This window comes from Microtus pennsylvanicus, chromosome 15 (assembly GCF_037038515.1).
Source record: "Microtus pennsylvanicus isolate mMicPen1 chromosome 15, mMicPen1.hap1, whole genome shotgun sequence".
Lineage (NCBI taxonomy): Eukaryota > Metazoa > Chordata > Mammalia > Rodentia > Cricetidae > Microtus > Microtus pennsylvanicus.
Genome location: NC_134593.1, coordinates 25,245,016 through 25,262,085, shown reverse-complemented (window position 1 = coordinate 25,262,085; position 17,070 = coordinate 25,245,016). Strand labels below are relative to the sequence as shown.

The 17,070-nt window shown below is 46.0% G+C and overlaps 1 protein-coding gene across 1 annotated transcript in view; it reads left to right on the top strand.

The window, feature by feature from the left end:
• Positions 1 to 15,319, top strand: part of Elp3 (elongator acetyltransferase complex subunit 3) — a 62,737-nt gene extending 47,418 nt beyond the window's left edge. Inside the window, exon 15 of the mRNA XM_075949990.1 lies at positions 14,240 to 15,319. Within this exon, the coding sequence (XP_075806105.1) occupies positions 14,240 to 14,316 (77 nt within the window). The 3' untranslated portion in view covers positions 14,317 to 15,319. The remainder of the gene's footprint in view (positions 1 to 14,239) is intronic.
• Positions 15,320 to 17,070: the final 1,751 nt, after the last annotated feature.

Genomic DNA, 17,070 nt, shown 5'->3' with positions numbered 1-17,070 from the left:
TGTCTAGCTTTTTTTTCCTTTTCTCCATTACTTGAATCCCACAAAGTACCACCTGGCTGAGCTATGTGGCTGGCACTGATGAGTAATAGAGAATGAGTCCCTCTCCTAGCTTCCCCTGTACTTGGCCAGGAGTACCAGGAAAGGGCAGCCTGCCTCAGAATGCCTTCTGTCTGTGCATCTGGACGGGGCAGACAACACCTGAACTCACCCACAGAGCTTGCTAAAGTCTTTATTGCATTCTGGTCTCGTTGTGGGCTCAGAGCTCACAGTTGCTAACCAGCCAGTGTGCTGATTGTCTCCAGGCCAATATGAGAGGCTCGAATCAAGTATTCTCCAAACACTATGCTCTCTTCCCAGTCGTTAAGGTGATCTTAATTCTCTGATCTGCAGCCCTACACTCCCAGATGACACTGTAGCACGTGATTTTTCTGGTGTCTTTGGGACCCTAATCAGATGTCCATTTTCCATCACTGCCTTCCTGACATCCCTTTTCCCTCAGAAGTATCTACCCAAGGCCCGACTTGCCCAAGGTCAAATCCAATTGCACATAAGAGCCTCTATCTATTTTTTCTGAGCAGGGTGTCTTTCTGAGTGGGAGTTCGCATCTGTGCTCACCAGTTTTTTCTCGTAATCTAAATGATAGCTCAATTTCATGTCATCTGCATGGTGAATTTCTAAAATTACAAGAAATGAGTTGCTTAGAGACTCAGGCAAGAGAACCTTTCTGTCTGCAGCAGTGCTGGGTCTCCTCCCCTGGCACCCTGCAGAGGGTTCTTCAGCCAGGATGGGTTTCTATAGGAACAGCCCTGGAAGGACTTCTTGGAGCTGACGTGAGTTCTTTGGGAGAAAGTTTGGTGAGCACTGTTTCCTGCCTTCTGGTCTGGAGCCCCACCATTGTAGTAAAGAAAGCCCCATATGGACTCCTTGACTTCCTGTTTGACTCTGACCAACCTTCACAAGGAAACACTGAACACATTTGCTGTGTAGCAGGTGCGTTCTGTATCTATGGTTCAGAACTTACGGAAGGTAGATAACAAGTGTTTATTAGTGTGTCATGTGTTAATGTTGCTTTTTCCTTCAATTTTTTCTAAGTATGGTGGTGATTGTGAGTGTGTGTGTACATGATCATACTCACATGTATTTTAATATATTTACTTTCATTTCATGTGCATTGGTATTTTTTGCCTGCATATATGTCTTTGTGAGGGTGTCAGATCCCCTGGAACTAGAATTACAGACAGTTGTGAGTTATCGTATGTATGCTAGGAATTGAACGCTGGGTGCTCTTAATCGCTAAGCCATCTCTCTAGCCCCAAATTATGTTTTAACTGGCATTTATAAAAAGTCAAAAAGAGCGGGATGTTGGTGGCGCACGCCTTTAATCCCAGCACTCGGGAGGCAGAGGCAGGCGGATCTCTGTGAGTTTGAGGCCAGCCTGGTCTACAAGAGCTAGTTCCAGGACAAGCTCCAAAGCTACAGAGAAACCCTGTCTTGGGAAGAAAAAAAAAAAGTCAAACAGTTGCTCTGTACATTGATCTTAATACAAAATTCTCTAATGATACTTGGTACTACTGTTTGTGGGGTGTGTTTCATGAACGGCACCATTAGATGTGACACAGAAAAGAGATGGTTGGTGGGGAGTGTGCAGGGAGCCAGTGCTCCATTCCTGCCTTGACAGCCACTCTCCTGGTGACCTAATGAATTTCACGGTCCTTATTAATTTTATTAAAATCAGGTTCATCAGGTTATCTTTGACCATTTAGTCTGGTATCTTGGTTAGGGTTCTAATGTTGTGAAGAGACACCATGACCACGGCAACTCTTCCAAAGGAAAATGTTTAATTGGGGCTGGCTTACAGTACAGAGGCTTAGTCAGTTGTCATCATGGCAGGAAGCACGGCAGTGTGCAGGAAGACATGGTTCTGGAGAGCCAGCTGAGAGTTCTACATCTTGATCTGTAGGCTGCAGGACAACTTTGTGCTATTCTGGGCATAGCTTGAATATATGAGACTTCAAAGCCTGCCCCCACAGTGATATTTCCTCCTGATAGTGCCACTGCCTATGGACTAAGCATTTAAACACAAGTCTTAGTACACTTTACCAGCCCGTTTTCTGATACCATAGACAACTCTTTAATTTCTTCAGTAATAAATTTCATTCTTATTCTCAGGTAGGTATTTCATGATGAAATTGATGGTGACGACTTTGGTCACCACTGACACTACTGTTTTCTCTGACGTTCTCCTCAGCTCCTAATTCTGCTCTCTTGTTTGTGGTGTTCTTCTAAGTCACACACAGTGGTGGCATGGCTGTTCTGTCTTGACATGACTCATGAGGAGAAGGGTCGAGGGATCATTTGTCATTGTGTTGGCCTAGCTGTAAGAGTAATGCCTTTCCCTTCATCTTGGCAGTGGGTTTTCTCTGTTACTTAGATTTATTATCTGGTGCTCTACCTCTGGACAGTGCTAGCAACTTTGCTTTTGATCTGATTTGAACCACTAGTCAGAAAGGTTCTGCATATTCTCGTTTTCCTTATTTATGTTTTTATCTGTTGCTTCCAGGTATTTATTGAAAACTGTACACTGTACTTGGTGAACATAGCTCCATGAGAAGCACTGAAACTGCTTTAAGCGGTTAGATGAAGTACTACGAGGCATTCAAGTTCACACACTTTAAAAGTACACAATTACCTTAGTAAACAGTTTTAAAGTTAACAGTCAGCTTTAACTGTAAAAATTATTTTAAAAGCAAAAATGAAATACTTAGCTTCATCATTATCAAAATCGCTAGATGTGTTGAGGGGAAAAATAAAAGAATCTATAATCCCAATACTTGGGAGTCTGAGACAGGAGGATTGCCGTGAGTTCAAGGCCATCATGGGCTACAGAGTAAGACTCTTATGTTAAAAGGAGAGGTGTAATGTTAAGCCGCCTTCTGCAAACTGGATCTCCATCCATCATTATCCCCATTTGCAGGGGAGGATGCGACTCCTCCTTAGGCTCCAAGTCATTTCTCCACCAGGATTAAGTGCTTCTTTTTGCATGTGCATATATATATAAATGGGCAAATCAGTGTGCTAAAACTAGTTAGCCAGGCAGTGGTGGCACATGCCTTTAATCACAGCACTTGGGAGGCAGAGGAACATGTTTTTCTTAACTGTTCCAGGCCAGCCTGGTCTACAAAGCAAGTTCTGTTACACAGAGAAACCCCATCTCCAAATAAAATAAAATAATTTTTAAAAACTAGTTTATAAAATAATGTATTGGTAGGGACTATCTGTTAGCTGTTGTTCAATTGCAAAGCAGCTAGTCCCAGTTGTGTTCAAGGGCATCAGTGTCTTGGCTGCTTACCTGAGCGGCTTCTGCGGGTGCCTGTTTACTTAAAATCCATGGAGTTTGTCTATATGATGATCAGTAGCCTGTCCTTCTAACATCAAGAAGCAGTTTATCTCATCCTTCATTTATGGAGTAAGAGCAAGGACCTCTACTGAGAAAGCTAACTACCGTCTTTCAAATGCCATCACTAAAATCACCATGGAAACCAGAATTCTGATGTCACAATGTCCATATCATTTCTACAGGGGCAAATATAACCATCAATAGCCACTGTTTAAAACGCCATTTAGCACCTTCAACAGAATAAGGGATTCTTTTTTTTTTCTTTTGGTAATTTTGGCTAGGTATCAGATTTAATCATGTTACTGTTTCAGTTTGCCAAGCTAATCACTATGCGGTAAGATGGACAGCTATTCCCCAAGCTCCCTGACTACCTTCGTCATAAGCAGTATTCTATTTGTGTTCTTTCAAGTAGAAAATTAATATGGCCATTGGCCAAGAGCTGTACAAGCTTGATAGATCACAGTGATGGTGAGAGATGAGAAAAGGTCTGGATAGTTGATGTCAGAAACCTCTCAAGTCAGAGCCTGATAGCCATTTTATTTAAACCTATTATGATGCCAATGACGAGGGGAGGATAGATCTAAATACAGGGTGAGTGAAACAGTCACTGTGAATATGAGGTCATTCTTAATCATATTATTCAAAACCATGTGACTAAAGCTGTGACTATAGTCCCCAGTAGTCAAAAATCAATGTGTCTGTGCTTTATATAATCCAACATGGCTTCCTGGGACAGAAATTAATGGTCTTGTGCTCCAGAGCCCCTGATTAATAATGTTCTGTGTGGACAGAAAATAGCAATTGTTTCTTTAGGCTATGACCAGCTGAGATTTACTTCCTGGACCTGAGAAACCTCACCTGTATCCCAGGTTCCTGCACAGCTCTCCATTTTGGGTCAAGGTTATTTTATTCTTTGCATTATAATCTAGTTGAAAAGCAGGGTCCATTTGTAGCCTCTTCTGTCTGATAATGGACTCATAATCCTACCAGAGTCCCCAAAAGAACGTCTCTTTATTATGGCAGACTATTTGCTAATGGGCCAGGAAACCTGCCAAATGCAAACCAGTTTGTACCACTTGTGCATGTGTGTTAATACAGGACTTAGCAAAAAATAAGAGAAAGAGTGTTTCCTCTTTTGTGCTCTCTCCGTCACCCTTCATATAATTTTCTTTTCGGTAAACTACCCTGCAGCATCTTCTAACTAAATGCACGTTTTTCTGGATTCCATGTGTCTTCTTCCACTTTGATTTTTAACAGTAGATCATACGTGTTGCTTTTTTGATACGTATTCCAGTGGGCTTGTTTTTTATCATTACTATCATCTTGCTTTTAAAGACAATAGATGCATCATAAAGCATTATGCTGTTACAAGTCCTCTATTAACGTCAGCATCATTAATCAGACTGGCATTGATGGCATAGAATACTATTCAGCTAGATAACAAGTTGACTGTGTGCTTGCTAATTGGTGTCTCTTGTTGTTCAGCCACGGAAGCATTGTTGCCTGGCTTATCTCAGGAATATTTATTCCTTGGGCTTGGCATTTGTCCCTTGTAGATGTATCAGGTACCACTTTGTTGTAAATGAATAAGGTACCAGTTTGTAGCATTTTGCATTAAACCATCCGACTCTAAGTATCATATGACCTCCTTAGTGCTCATACTCAGTATTCCTCAGTAGGCTACTATTTAGATCTTGTAGGTTTCTGAGTCTTGGGGACATTTCCTCAACAGAAGCAGTAGCACTGATACACTAGCCTGGCGGCAGTGGAAGAACTGCATGTTGGCATTTACCTTTTAGCCGCCTTGTGTTTCAGAACTGTCTGCCATCCAGAGGCTAGCCTTGCTCCCATGGCCATACTCTAGGTTTCTCCCCAGTCCCGTTCCTTCTGGTTTGTGGATATTGGCACTAATGGTTGTGTGCTTTTGCTTAGGAGGAGGAATGGATTGTACCATGTCGTCTGTGCAGATATCCCTAAAGTTCTGGGAGCTTTGAGGTTATTGGCTGTCTGCCTTTATTATAAAGGTAAACGCTGCTCAGGTTTCTTGTGGAGCAGCAAGCCTTCTTTAAGAGACTGCCATACTTTGGTCTTTTATAATGCTTTATTGCAACCTTAACTCCTCATCAACTCTCCTAGGAACAGTATTGGGTTTTTTCTCTGTAAACATTTGACATTCATTAATTTAATAATGTTTTATTGTTTGTATCTATTAGAGTCAGGATTCTCTCCCTTAAGGTGACTAGATATTGATAAATAGTACTGAAAATATTGCTGCAGCCCATTAAGCCAAGGGTTCTTAGAGCCTTTTAGTTTGGGGATTTCTGCTTCCATCATATCACATGGCACGTTTTCACTCTTCCGGCATCCTGGCCTGAGCTCTGGCCCCTGACAAGTTCTCTCTCGGGAACAAAGGCTGTAAGGCAGTAGTTGCGGGCTAGTTTATTAATGCCCGCCCCACTGTGCCTCCTTGAGCAGGTGGTTGTCTGGTGTCCATGAGGCCCTTGCCTTCTCCCTGTGAATGGTGCACAAGTTCCTGGTTGCTCAGATTATTTGACTAACACAATCCTCCTCCTTCTAATCTAGAGGTTTAAAAGAGAAATTATTTATTTGCTTAATGGTGCTACGTGAGAACTTCAGCAGGACATAGAGATAGGCCTGGTCTGTGCTGTGACAGGACTTAGCTGGGGTGGCTTTGGAGCTGGGTAGTTCTGACACCAAAGAGAATTAGTTCTTTTCCATTGGTTAGAAGTCTTTAGGAAGAGTTGATACCAATTATTTTCAAATCTGATGGGTAGAATTACCTACAGCTATTTGATCCTGGCCTCCCCAGCCATCTAAAGAATGGAGGGATTACATTTGATTGTGAGCCTGGTTCTCCTTGTTGTAGTTTAGATCCTGTTCTCTGTCAGGTTTTGTGTTTCTGAAAATTTTCTGTGTTTCATGTGGGTTGTCTAGGGTGTTTGTTCCTAGTTTTTCCATAGTTTGCGCTCATAATTATATTTCTTTCCTCTTTTATTAAAAATGGTTTGATACATTTATCTAGTGGGAGGCAACTGCATGTGTCACAGTGTATGTGTCAGGGTCAGGACAACTTTAGAGAGTCGTTCCTCACCTTCCACCTGTGTGATAGATGTCAGGGATTGAACTTAGGCCTGGGCCAGCTCCTTTACGCGGGGAGCCCTCTCACCAGCTCCTTGTTGCTGCTGGTTTGCACTTGTTTTGTTTACGAGTTTAGATTCTTGTGTGTGGGTGTAAACAATGTCCCCACTTGTTTCTCTTCTCTCTGAGGTGAGATTGAGCAGCTTTAAGAATGAACTTTTGATTTTATTTTCTGTTCAATATTTTATCCCTAGTTTCTGTCATCGCCTTTCTTGTTCTAGGTTTGAGTTTAATATGCTCATTTTTTATCTCCGACATTTCTCGATTTTGAGATATTTCTTATTTTCGGTGTGACCATTTGCACTATAAATTTCCCTCTGAACACTGCCTTTGCTGGACTCAGTGTATATGGGAATGAAATGTATTCAGTTTTTTTTTTTTAAACAGGGATCTTTGTCTGAGGCCCAGATTGGCCTAGAACTCACTGTCCTGCAGGTAGGCTCAAGCGTATGGCAGTTTTCCTCCATCAGCTGTGAGTGCTGGATTATAGGAGTGATCCATCAGCCTGCTTTGCTTTCAGTCTTGTTGCACATAGTAGTTTCCAACTCCCTGACCTGTTGGCCATTTAAGAGTATGTTAATTTCCACATATTTATTATGTGTTCTGCAGTTTTCATCGTGTGTGTGTGTCTGTGTGTGTGTGTGATAAAATGCCTTCAGTCTCACAAGTAATTGTCCAAGTCCTGGTCGAGGCAGAGAGAGCACCTCGACAGCTGGAGATGAGTAGAGACCCCATCTTAGCCGCCATGGTCATTGCCCTGGAAGTTTTTCCATGGTGGAAAGCACCAGCTGACCCACGGTGCAGGGCCTGCTCTGCATCTGCCTAGAAGCCGTGTCTTAAGAGGCTTCCAGCTCAGCAGCACACCTCACAAACACACGGTTACTATGGTTTCTGAGGTAGCTATGAGAAGTGAGTGACCCCAGAACAGCTGCATCACCAGAGTCCCACCCGTCCTAGATATCCACCCCACCCCCCACCCCCCCGCGCTGCAGCATGAGGCCCCGCCTCTAGTTGTGCTCTCCACCTGCAAGCCTCAGCGCCTCCCTCCTACCTCTTCCTGATTTCTGGTTCCATTCCACACTGGTTACAGTGTTTTTCTGGCTTGACATGGTTACCCACAGAACACACCATGTGCTCCTGTGAAACTGTTTGCTCTGCTGTTGGCAGTGGCATGATGTCTTGAAGCACTGGCCCTAGCCCGTCTGTCCCTCCCACTGTGTGCTGTTTTAACCACAGGTTTACTTCAGACTTGTGTGTTCATCAACGTAGGTTTATAATTATTGTTATATGGATTTGCCTTTTAGATTCCATAGGAAGTAAAGAGAAATTGTAAATTAGAACTAATGGCTTTGTTTGTTTGTGTGATTCCCTTTATGGTGCCCTTTAGTTCTGATTGCTCCGGGTTCTTTCAGCCTTTCTTAGGAGGCAAGCCTGGTAACAAATGCCTTAGCTTTTGTTTATCAAGGAATGTCTTTCTCCTTTGTCCTTGTCAAATATAGAATTCCGGTTGGCTGGTCATTTTCTTTCAGTAGTTTAATAAGTAATCCCACAGTTGAGACTTCTTTGGTTTCTTCTGTCAGCTGTCAGTCACAATGAAGACCGCTTACATGTGACAAGTCATAGCTCTGCCTGCTTTCAGAGTATTGATCCTCTCAGTTGGCTTCTGGCCAGAGGCCGTGGCCTGTCCATTCACCAATCATTCCCCTCACTATTGCGTTTGGCAAAACCTGGTATCACAAGGTAGTTTCTTGTGGTTTGGAGGCTGCCTTCTGGAACCTCCTACTCTACCATTTAAAGTCCACGTCAGAGAAGTCAGTAGAAGAGAGTAGTCTTGCTTCAGGCAGTGGATTTTCCCAGTCCTTGGCTTCTTAGAGATGTGCTCCTGGTTTGAGACAAGAGAAGGTAGTGGGAGTGACTGGTGCCATCACACGCATCTGCTCTGGTCGCAATAGCCACTCCACTTTCAAATCAGACGGCACGTGCTCTCTTAAGAAAAGCCTGCAGGATGCTGGGAAACATCACCAGCTTGGACATCACTGTGGGAAATGATGGAATGTGGGAAATCCAAATTCTGTTTAGATTTCTAAGTTTCCTACTTTGGGTCTGTGTTCCTTTTTACTGTGTAATCTTCAAAGACCCCTTGCAAATGTGCAAAGGACACTTAGGCTGCTGGGTAGCAGAGTTCCTGCAGGTACCCTCTTTCCAGTCAAGAAAAGGGTATTAATGCCTTGCCATAACTAGCTACCTTGAAGAAGAGCTCAGTTTTATGCTCCTAACTATTATCAATTTTGTAATTTTTTTCCTTATTAACAGAACATGAGAGAGATTATCTGAAAGACTTCTGGTCATTGGGTTAATTGGTTCTTTTTCAGATGTTGAGAATAAAAGCTTTCCCCTACTTCCATGTCAGTGTGTTTTTGAGTGAAATATTGCCGTCCTTTTAGATCAATGAGATGCAGTAAAGTCTCATTTAAATAGTAAATGAATGAAACTAATGAATATATTTCCCTGTATTAATACTGCAGCACATATATAGCCCTGGATGGATAGCTGATTAATTGAGCAAAAATAATTGAAACAGTCTCTTTAATTTGTTTTATTTTTTATTAAATGACATAAACCATCATCTTACATTTTTATATCTAATTTTTAAAACTCAGATTTTAGCTTCATGGGATAGATTAATGTATTTTGTCTTTCTCATTTGAACTTGGCCGTGGGAGTGTGGTGATGTGGGCTCAATCTTCATTCAATCCAGTTATAATTGCTAATGACAAAGGGTAGCCTTGTACCCCAAGAGAAGAAGTGTCAGAGAACAAGAATACACCTCCAGATTTCTAATCCTTTCCTTGTCAGCATGAGAATGTCTAAATCATTTACCAACATTTTCTTCCGTTGCAGAATACCAGGATGCAATGTGTTTGCACGTGCTCATTTGAGCCCCCGCATTATTTCTTCCTCTGTTCAGTTATCCCATGGCCTTTGCCAGCTGGAATCCCAGCCTGAGTTCTCTTATGTTTCCATCCGTGTGAAGGGTTGATTCATTTCCCCGATGAAGTAATTATTCGTGTAGTTGAAACTGTCCCCCTTTTAATTTCATTTTATAAGCTTGGCGGTGAACTGTAACAGGTAGCAAGGGAGCCTGTTCATGTCAGACTGTGAATTGTTTGGCCATAGCCATGTGTCTTAGTCCGTCAGACTGCTGCAACAGATACTCGAAGAAGTAAGAGAGATTTGCTTACTGCAGATCTGATGATAGTTCACTGTCCAAGGCAGCAGCATATTTGGTATTGTGTACAGGTCATTCATCCAAGGAGACACCCAGTACACACAGCCACACCTAGCTTTTAACGTGGATGCTGAGGATCTGCACTAGAGTTCCCCCCTTCATCCCCTGAACTATCTTCCCCGTCTTCCGTAGTGTAGAACTTAAACAACTGGGTTTGTTCCCGTTATGTCTTGGTTAACTGTTTTAATCTACACCGTGTATTGACCTCATTATGCAACCATAGTTAACCCTCTCCCATAGCCAGTGGCTGAGGCAGTTAGCGCAGTCTTGAGTAGTGCCCTCTTCCTCCTTAGAGCGGGCAGAACTGTGTTTTAAGCTAAGTGGCATCACACAAAGCCAGGGAGAGGGGATCAGAGAGCAGGGCTTCTTTCTGTGTCAGGGGCTTGGAGTCTACGCATGTTCAGCATAGAAAACGTTCCCGAGATGCAGTCACTGCCAGTGTCCAGGTTTGTAGGTGTCCTAGGAGGCCAGTGACTCTTGGCAGCCAGACTTGGAGATCATCTACCTATAGAGCAGAGGCGTCCCCACTGCATGCTGAGTGCCCCCTCATCTGGAGCAAGTCATACCCTCTTCCTTTAATCCCCACTTTGCCTGGGTCATCATTCCCTTGAGAGAAGACGGCAGAAGCCATTTGATAACTGTTTGTAGTCTGCACAGTTAAGTCTGTTCACACACATTTCCTTCTCCCAAAAGACCTAAGGCAGAAATGGAGGCCAAGGAGATAACTTGGAGGGAGGCTGGTCACATGTGCGAATATTGCTCTAGGCAGGTTTTGTGGTATTCTTTTTCCTCTTGCCTCATTTTGGCATTGTCACAGCTGGCAAAGTAGTGACCATACAGATTTTTACTGTGCCTACCATAAAAATGAGGTCCTTATGACGTAGATAAGTTCTGACTGTGGACCAAGTAATCCTGAAGATAAAGCCAGACTTTGGACTCTACCCCTCCCCACTGTTGCTGCTCCTCTGATAACGGGGGGCTCTATAGTCTATAGTAAGCACCCCAGAGACCACGGCCAATAGCGCTTGAGTCCTCGGCAGCCCACGCAAGTGATGGAATGGAGAACTCCTACTTGCACAGCTGTGTGCTGCTCCTGTAGGGGAGAGGCGGCGGCAGCCAGGCTGATCTGGGACCAAGACAGCCCAGCACGTCAGCACAGTCCAGGAGGCCACTGACGTCAGCTCCAAAGGGTAATTGCTTTCTCCTGGCTGACTAACACAGGAAAGTTACCGTGACTGAGGACTTTGCCTGGGCCCCACAAAGGGCCTTCAGGCAGCCAGGTGATGCCACATTCCCTTTCCCACTGGCCAGTTTGTCTGGCAGATTGGAGAAATAGGCGATTCTTAATGTCAGGAAACAAGATGCCTAAGAAAATGTGGGGTTGGGGGGGAGTGGAGTTTGGACCAGCCAGAGGCCAGGCTTTCCACAGCACTTGAAGGTTCTCAAGAGCCCCAGGAACTGACTGGGGCTGTTGTATGTTCCTGATCTAGCCAGAGAGGGTCCCAACAAAGCCCCGATGCCTTTTCCAACCTGGTCTCAAAGACCCAGTTCTATGTGACGGAGGAGCGGAGTCCCCCCGCTGGGAGGAGGAAGCTCACTTGGAGTAACTGCTGAGAAATGTTCCCATGAACTCCAGGAAAGCCCATGTCTTAGCCACCCATCCAGGAACTCAGGGCTCTCACCATCCTGGTTATCCAGGCTTATCTCGGCCTGTGATCTATAAAAACACTTTGCCCAGAAGCAGATCTTAAAACGAGGCCACCATCTTGCTTTGACAGGAACCACACAAATGAACAGAATTATGTGTGTTCAAGACCTGAACTAAGTAAATCTGAGGGGGATTATTTGGGACACCCCCAAGCAGAAAGTTAGTGGCTAAGCATCAGGAGTGAACCAGCCACTGTGGGAGCTGCATGATGACTTCCAGGCTAAGTAGACCTGTGGCTCCACTTTCAAATGCTTGAGACCTTTACAGCATAAGTAAGTGCATGGGAAATGGTGCCCCTCGGCCAGCAAGGTGGGGGTCTGAAAGGCTCCAAAGGGTAGTTCCTCCCCTTCCGTGCGTAGTCTTCCCACCGCCTGGCCCGCAGTGCCACGCCGGTTTCAGTTTTCTGTAGTGCGTCCTGCAGTAGCACTTTTCTCTGTGAGTACACAACATGAAAGTAACGCGCGTGTAATAGGTCCCCAGACATTTACTACATCCTGATTCTGTGCTACTCACTGTAATAACTCCAGTGACAAAAGCTGTTGGCTTAAAAAGGAGGGAGGCAGACACAGTGGAATAGAGCGTGCAGTGCTGACCCAGTGGCTGTAATTGAAGTCTGCCCTGCTAGCTACGAGGGAGAGGTGTTGATCCTGTAAGTGGGGCTAGCCTCTGGCTAGAAGAAAGAAACCCCCGGGTCTCCAGTGCCTGAGCTGGGACTGGAGGGCAGTCAGGCAAGAGCTGCATGGGAGTGAACATGGCAGATCAGTGGGGTCAACCCGGTCAGCCTGTTCTGTCCTCTGATACCACAAGGGCCGTTTGTTTTCAGATGGGAGTTCAAGCTTTAGGACCTGCCATTAGTGATCCTAGGCTCTGAATCTGGACTTTCTATGGTTGTTCCACCAGTGGGATTATCTTCCTGTCCTCACACACTGATGTGGGTCACAAGGAAGGACCCTGTTCTGTGACTTCTTATATAGGTCATGCCTGCTCCGGCTTTCACCAAGTCGGTGCCACCTATAAAAAGGTCTTTCGTCTGCTGAGAGTGAGTCAGGCATGGAGTTTGCTGTTCCATGGCTGGTAAACTGGCTTCTAGAAGGAGCTGGGCACAGGCCACTGTGTCTGTATCTGTAACACATTGGGTTGTCCTGATCCTGGCTTCCTGGCTGCCTCCTCTCCTGCCCCACTCTGCCTTATTTTGCTGAATCCGTCAGACTCTTGAAACACTTGAACATGTGTATTAAGTGGTTCTGTAGTGAGGTGTGACACACACGGAGTAAAGAGAAGTGTCGAGATGGCAGCTTTAGTAGCAAGTGTGTATCCCTTGTAACTACTTCCTGGATGTGAGACAGCATTCTCAGCACCACAGAGGCCCTGAACCCTTGTCATCTTTCAAATTTAACTGTTGTCCAAATTTTGGAGTCTTTCCCATGTCTGAATTTTGAAATGGAATGTTTTATTATCTGGTTCCATCCACACGGTTCTGGGAAATTTCTCCATATGGATACAGATAACAGTTGTTTCTCACTGCTGAGTTACATTTCCTGGTGAATATACCCACCTACTACTGGAGATATTTGGGTTCGCTTATCTTGGGGGTTACAATGTTTCACTAGTCGGGACATAGCACTTCTCTTCGCTGAGGGATGGAGACCTGCAGCATCATGAAGTATGCCCTCAGATCTAGAACTTCGGGAAGGGTGGCCCTTGGGCTTTGAGCCTTCCTGTTGTCAGTCCGAGCTGCTGCCTGTGCCCATTTTTTGTATGTCCACCAGCCCCTTGCTCTGCACCAAGCCCGTGTTAGGCAGAAGTCGTAATAATAACACGACAAGCTGAAGTGTGTAAGACAGTGTGGCTCCCCTGGTTAGAGTTAGTCCTGGTGAGCGAGCCTCCGTCCATCGTACGGGCTTCAGCCGCTTCCCAACCTGCAGACACTCTGAAGTGGGCAGAACTAATGGTGAGGGTGTTCTGTTCCTTGTTGGGGTAAGACTGAAGTGTTTACAACTGATGTCTAAGACTGAGGCATCCTGGGAGCTGAGCCCTCACCCTACTTACCCGCTCTACCTCTCAGTAGTTGTCAGAACTGAGTTAAGCTGGCATCCACAGAGAACTGGCAAGCAGTTTGGTAAGAAAAGCCCTCCTTTCTCCTCACAAACTATGTGTCCTGTGAGCCAGGGCCCTTCCCTCAAACCCACTTCTCTGGCGACAGCTGAAGAAAGAAAATTTTTCCTGTGACCCCTTGTGTATCCCAGCACCTCGGACAGGGGCCATGTTTAGCTATGCATGCTTCTGCTATGCAAGCTGTGTGGAAATCCATTTTTCCATCTGCTGCTGCCTTGTTCACCTCCAGAATGCCATTTGGAATATAGGCCTTCCGTATGTGAACTCCCCGCTCCTTGTTCATCTGCATTCCCTCGCGCACTGGTACACGCAGACCCTCATAAGTGTGCGTGCCATATACCCTGGTCCTGTGCTAGCGGTTGGGAAAGGGCATTTGTCCTACACAGCAGTCCGTGTTCATACAACTAGACATCGGCATAATCGCAGTGGGACAGATTTGCTATGCTGAGAGCGGTTTGGACGGCGATGCAGTCTGAATGAGAGACAAGGCGTGAGGCGGGGGCCCGTGCCAGCTCTGACGGCTGCTAAGCTGAGGCTGACTAGAGCTCTGTTTACTTTATCTCCCTTGCAGGTGTTGGCACCAGGAATTACTACCGAAAACTTGGCTACAGATTACAAGGCCCGTACATGGTAAAGATGCTAAAATAATGGCCACGCCCGTCTACCTTCGTGCAGCAACCTCCCTGGCAGAAGACCAAGAGTAGGGTCTCTTGAATACCCAGCCGTGGCTAAGCAAGTAGATGAACCTGCACCCCACCCCTTGTGAAGTATTGTGCCCTCCCCTGTGGCTGCTAGCTCCCAGCTCTAGCCTCTCCTGGCAGAGGCTGGACCTACCCCCTTTGTGTCCCCGTGGAGTTACTTCTGCTTTTGAGGCTTAAATGATGTTTCTAGTTTCTAATTCTGCATGAAGGCTGCAGGTGACCCATTTGGGCTCCGACGCTGTGACAAAAGCCAATCAACTCCTTTGACCATCAATTGCTTGTGATTATCATCTAAGGGGCAGCCTCGGGAGGAGATTGTATACTCCAAAGATGAAAGCCGACTGCAGCACAGAAACGCTGTCGGCGTGACTCTCTGGCCTGTAACTGCGTGCACGTTCACCCTGCACAGGAAGTCATCAGTGACTGTGCTTCTGTCTTGAAATGTGCTATGTTTGGGAAAAGAAGAGCTGAGGTTGTGGGTTGTGTTGATAAGCTTGGTGCCAGCCATCACCAGCCATCCTGTCGGGGGCCTTCCCTGACCCCGGCTGTCATCTGCAGGGCGGTGTGAGCTATCTCCAGAGTGCCAGGCTAGCTCTGTGCCAGCCAGTTCTTCTGTCCTAAGCAGACATGGTCCAGTGTGCATAGCCAGAGCCTCGCGGCCCTGGTCGAGACTAGTCCATCCTCAGAAGTGTCTTTCTGCATGCTAATTGTGTAGGTGGGTGTGACGGTGCTGCATGGAGACGTAGGAGTTTGATAGTGTGTGAAGCAGGCCTGCCTGACCTGCACAGAGGGGTGGTGGGTTTCCCAAGGCTCCTTCATTCATCTAGTCCACTCAGTAGTCTAGGCTCTGAGAGAGCCTGCCTCTCCTGGGCATCTGCCATTTCCATCAGTGTGTGATGAAAACTGTTCTCTAAAGGTCTGAAAAATAAAGTCCTTAGCGTAAACGAGAAGTGGTGTGGCGCTTTTTCCCTCGCTCTGTAAACGCGATGGCATTTGTCAGGAATTTACAGGTTTCACTCCGGTGACACCGTGTGTTCCCCCGGGTGCCGCTTGCCATTTCATTAACGCTGCTGAAAGCAGGTGGCGCAGGGTCTCAGGGGCCACTTTCTGATAATGCGGTTTGGGGAATTTAGCTATTTCTTGGTTAGACATTTCCCCCATAAATGCAAAAGCGCACACTTCCAGCTTTCACAGTGCATTACAGGAGCTGGTGCATGCTGGGCCAGCAGAGGGCCGAGGCTCCCTATCTGCAGCGTGCCAAGGCACCGTGTGTCCCCGGGTCAAGTGAACCCAAACCCACAAGGAAGCCACCAGGAGACAAGTACATACAATGTTTGATTTTAATGATGGCCACTCAGAGCAAGAATTTCAAACGAGCAAGGGACCCCTGACACCCTCCCCTCCCCTTCTTGTGACCTCGATGCCTGGTCCGTCTGACACTCAGCCCCGCATTCCAAGGTTCCCTTCCCAGGTCACCCCCAGCCCACCTTGGCATGCGTCTCTGGAGGCTGCACAAGTCTACAGAAGGTGCAGAGCTTCAGCAGGTGTCACAGCTCCTGACCTAGCGTCTCTTATGACCAAAGTGCCTGGCCTGTGTTGCGCTTCCTGTAGCTGCCACCTTCACTGACCCAGCCTCTGAGACCTGTATTGCTCAAGCCAAGGCCACCTTGTGCGGAAGATCAGCTGCCTTGCTCCTGCCACCTGGACTCAGTCCTGCCAGATATATGGGGTTTTTTGTTTTTTTTTTTTTTTGACCTGCACTGAACACCTTTGGCAACGGCCTCAGTGCGCTCAGGTCGCTCTGCTGTGTTCAAGCTTTGGACTAGGGAGATGGCTCAGAGGGTGACTTAGGGTTTTTGTTCCCGTGAAGAGACATCACGACGAAGGCAGGGAGCATGGTGGCATGCAGGCAGACATGGTACTGGAGAAGCAGCTTAGAGTCCTACATCTTGCAGGCAACAGGAAATCGACAGACACACTGGGCAGTATCCTAAGCATAGGAAACCTCAAAGCCGGCCCGCACAGTGACATGCTTCCTCCAACAAGACCATATCTCCTAATAGTGCCACTCCCTAAGAGATTATGGGGGCCAGTTACATTCAAATTACCACAAAGAATAAAACTGAACCCCAGAACCTAGGTAAGAAGTCCCATGTGGCAGCCTGATCTGTAATCCCAACACTCCACTGTGTTGGGAGGCCGAGGCAGGAATCTTCCAGAAGCTCAGGTTAGCCAGCCTGATGTACCTGGCACAACCGAAACAACCAGAGCGACCCTACCTCAACCAGCCAGAAGTCCCTCTGACTCCGCGTGTGTACCATGGCATGCCCACACTGTGCACCCATTTTTTAAAAATCAAACTATCAAAAACATACTGGAATTTATCCAAAAATACATTAAAGCACATTGTCACAGAGCTCGGTACAGAGCAATGCTTTTAAATTTTGGGAAAATTCTTTTTCTGTTTCCCACCCCTACAGAACAAAGTGTACTAAAAAAAATTTTTTTTCATCAAAGATGTTAAGGGTATTTTTTTTTTTAAGGTTATCACCCAATTAGAAACACACACTTTGTCGTTGGCTCCCAGAGAGGGCCTGAGTTGATGGGAGGAACTGGACAGTTATGGAAACTGCTGGGAGCTGCAGAACTCAGGGCAAGGCCCCCTACCTTCTGAGCGTTGGCTATGTGTGTAACATGAAAG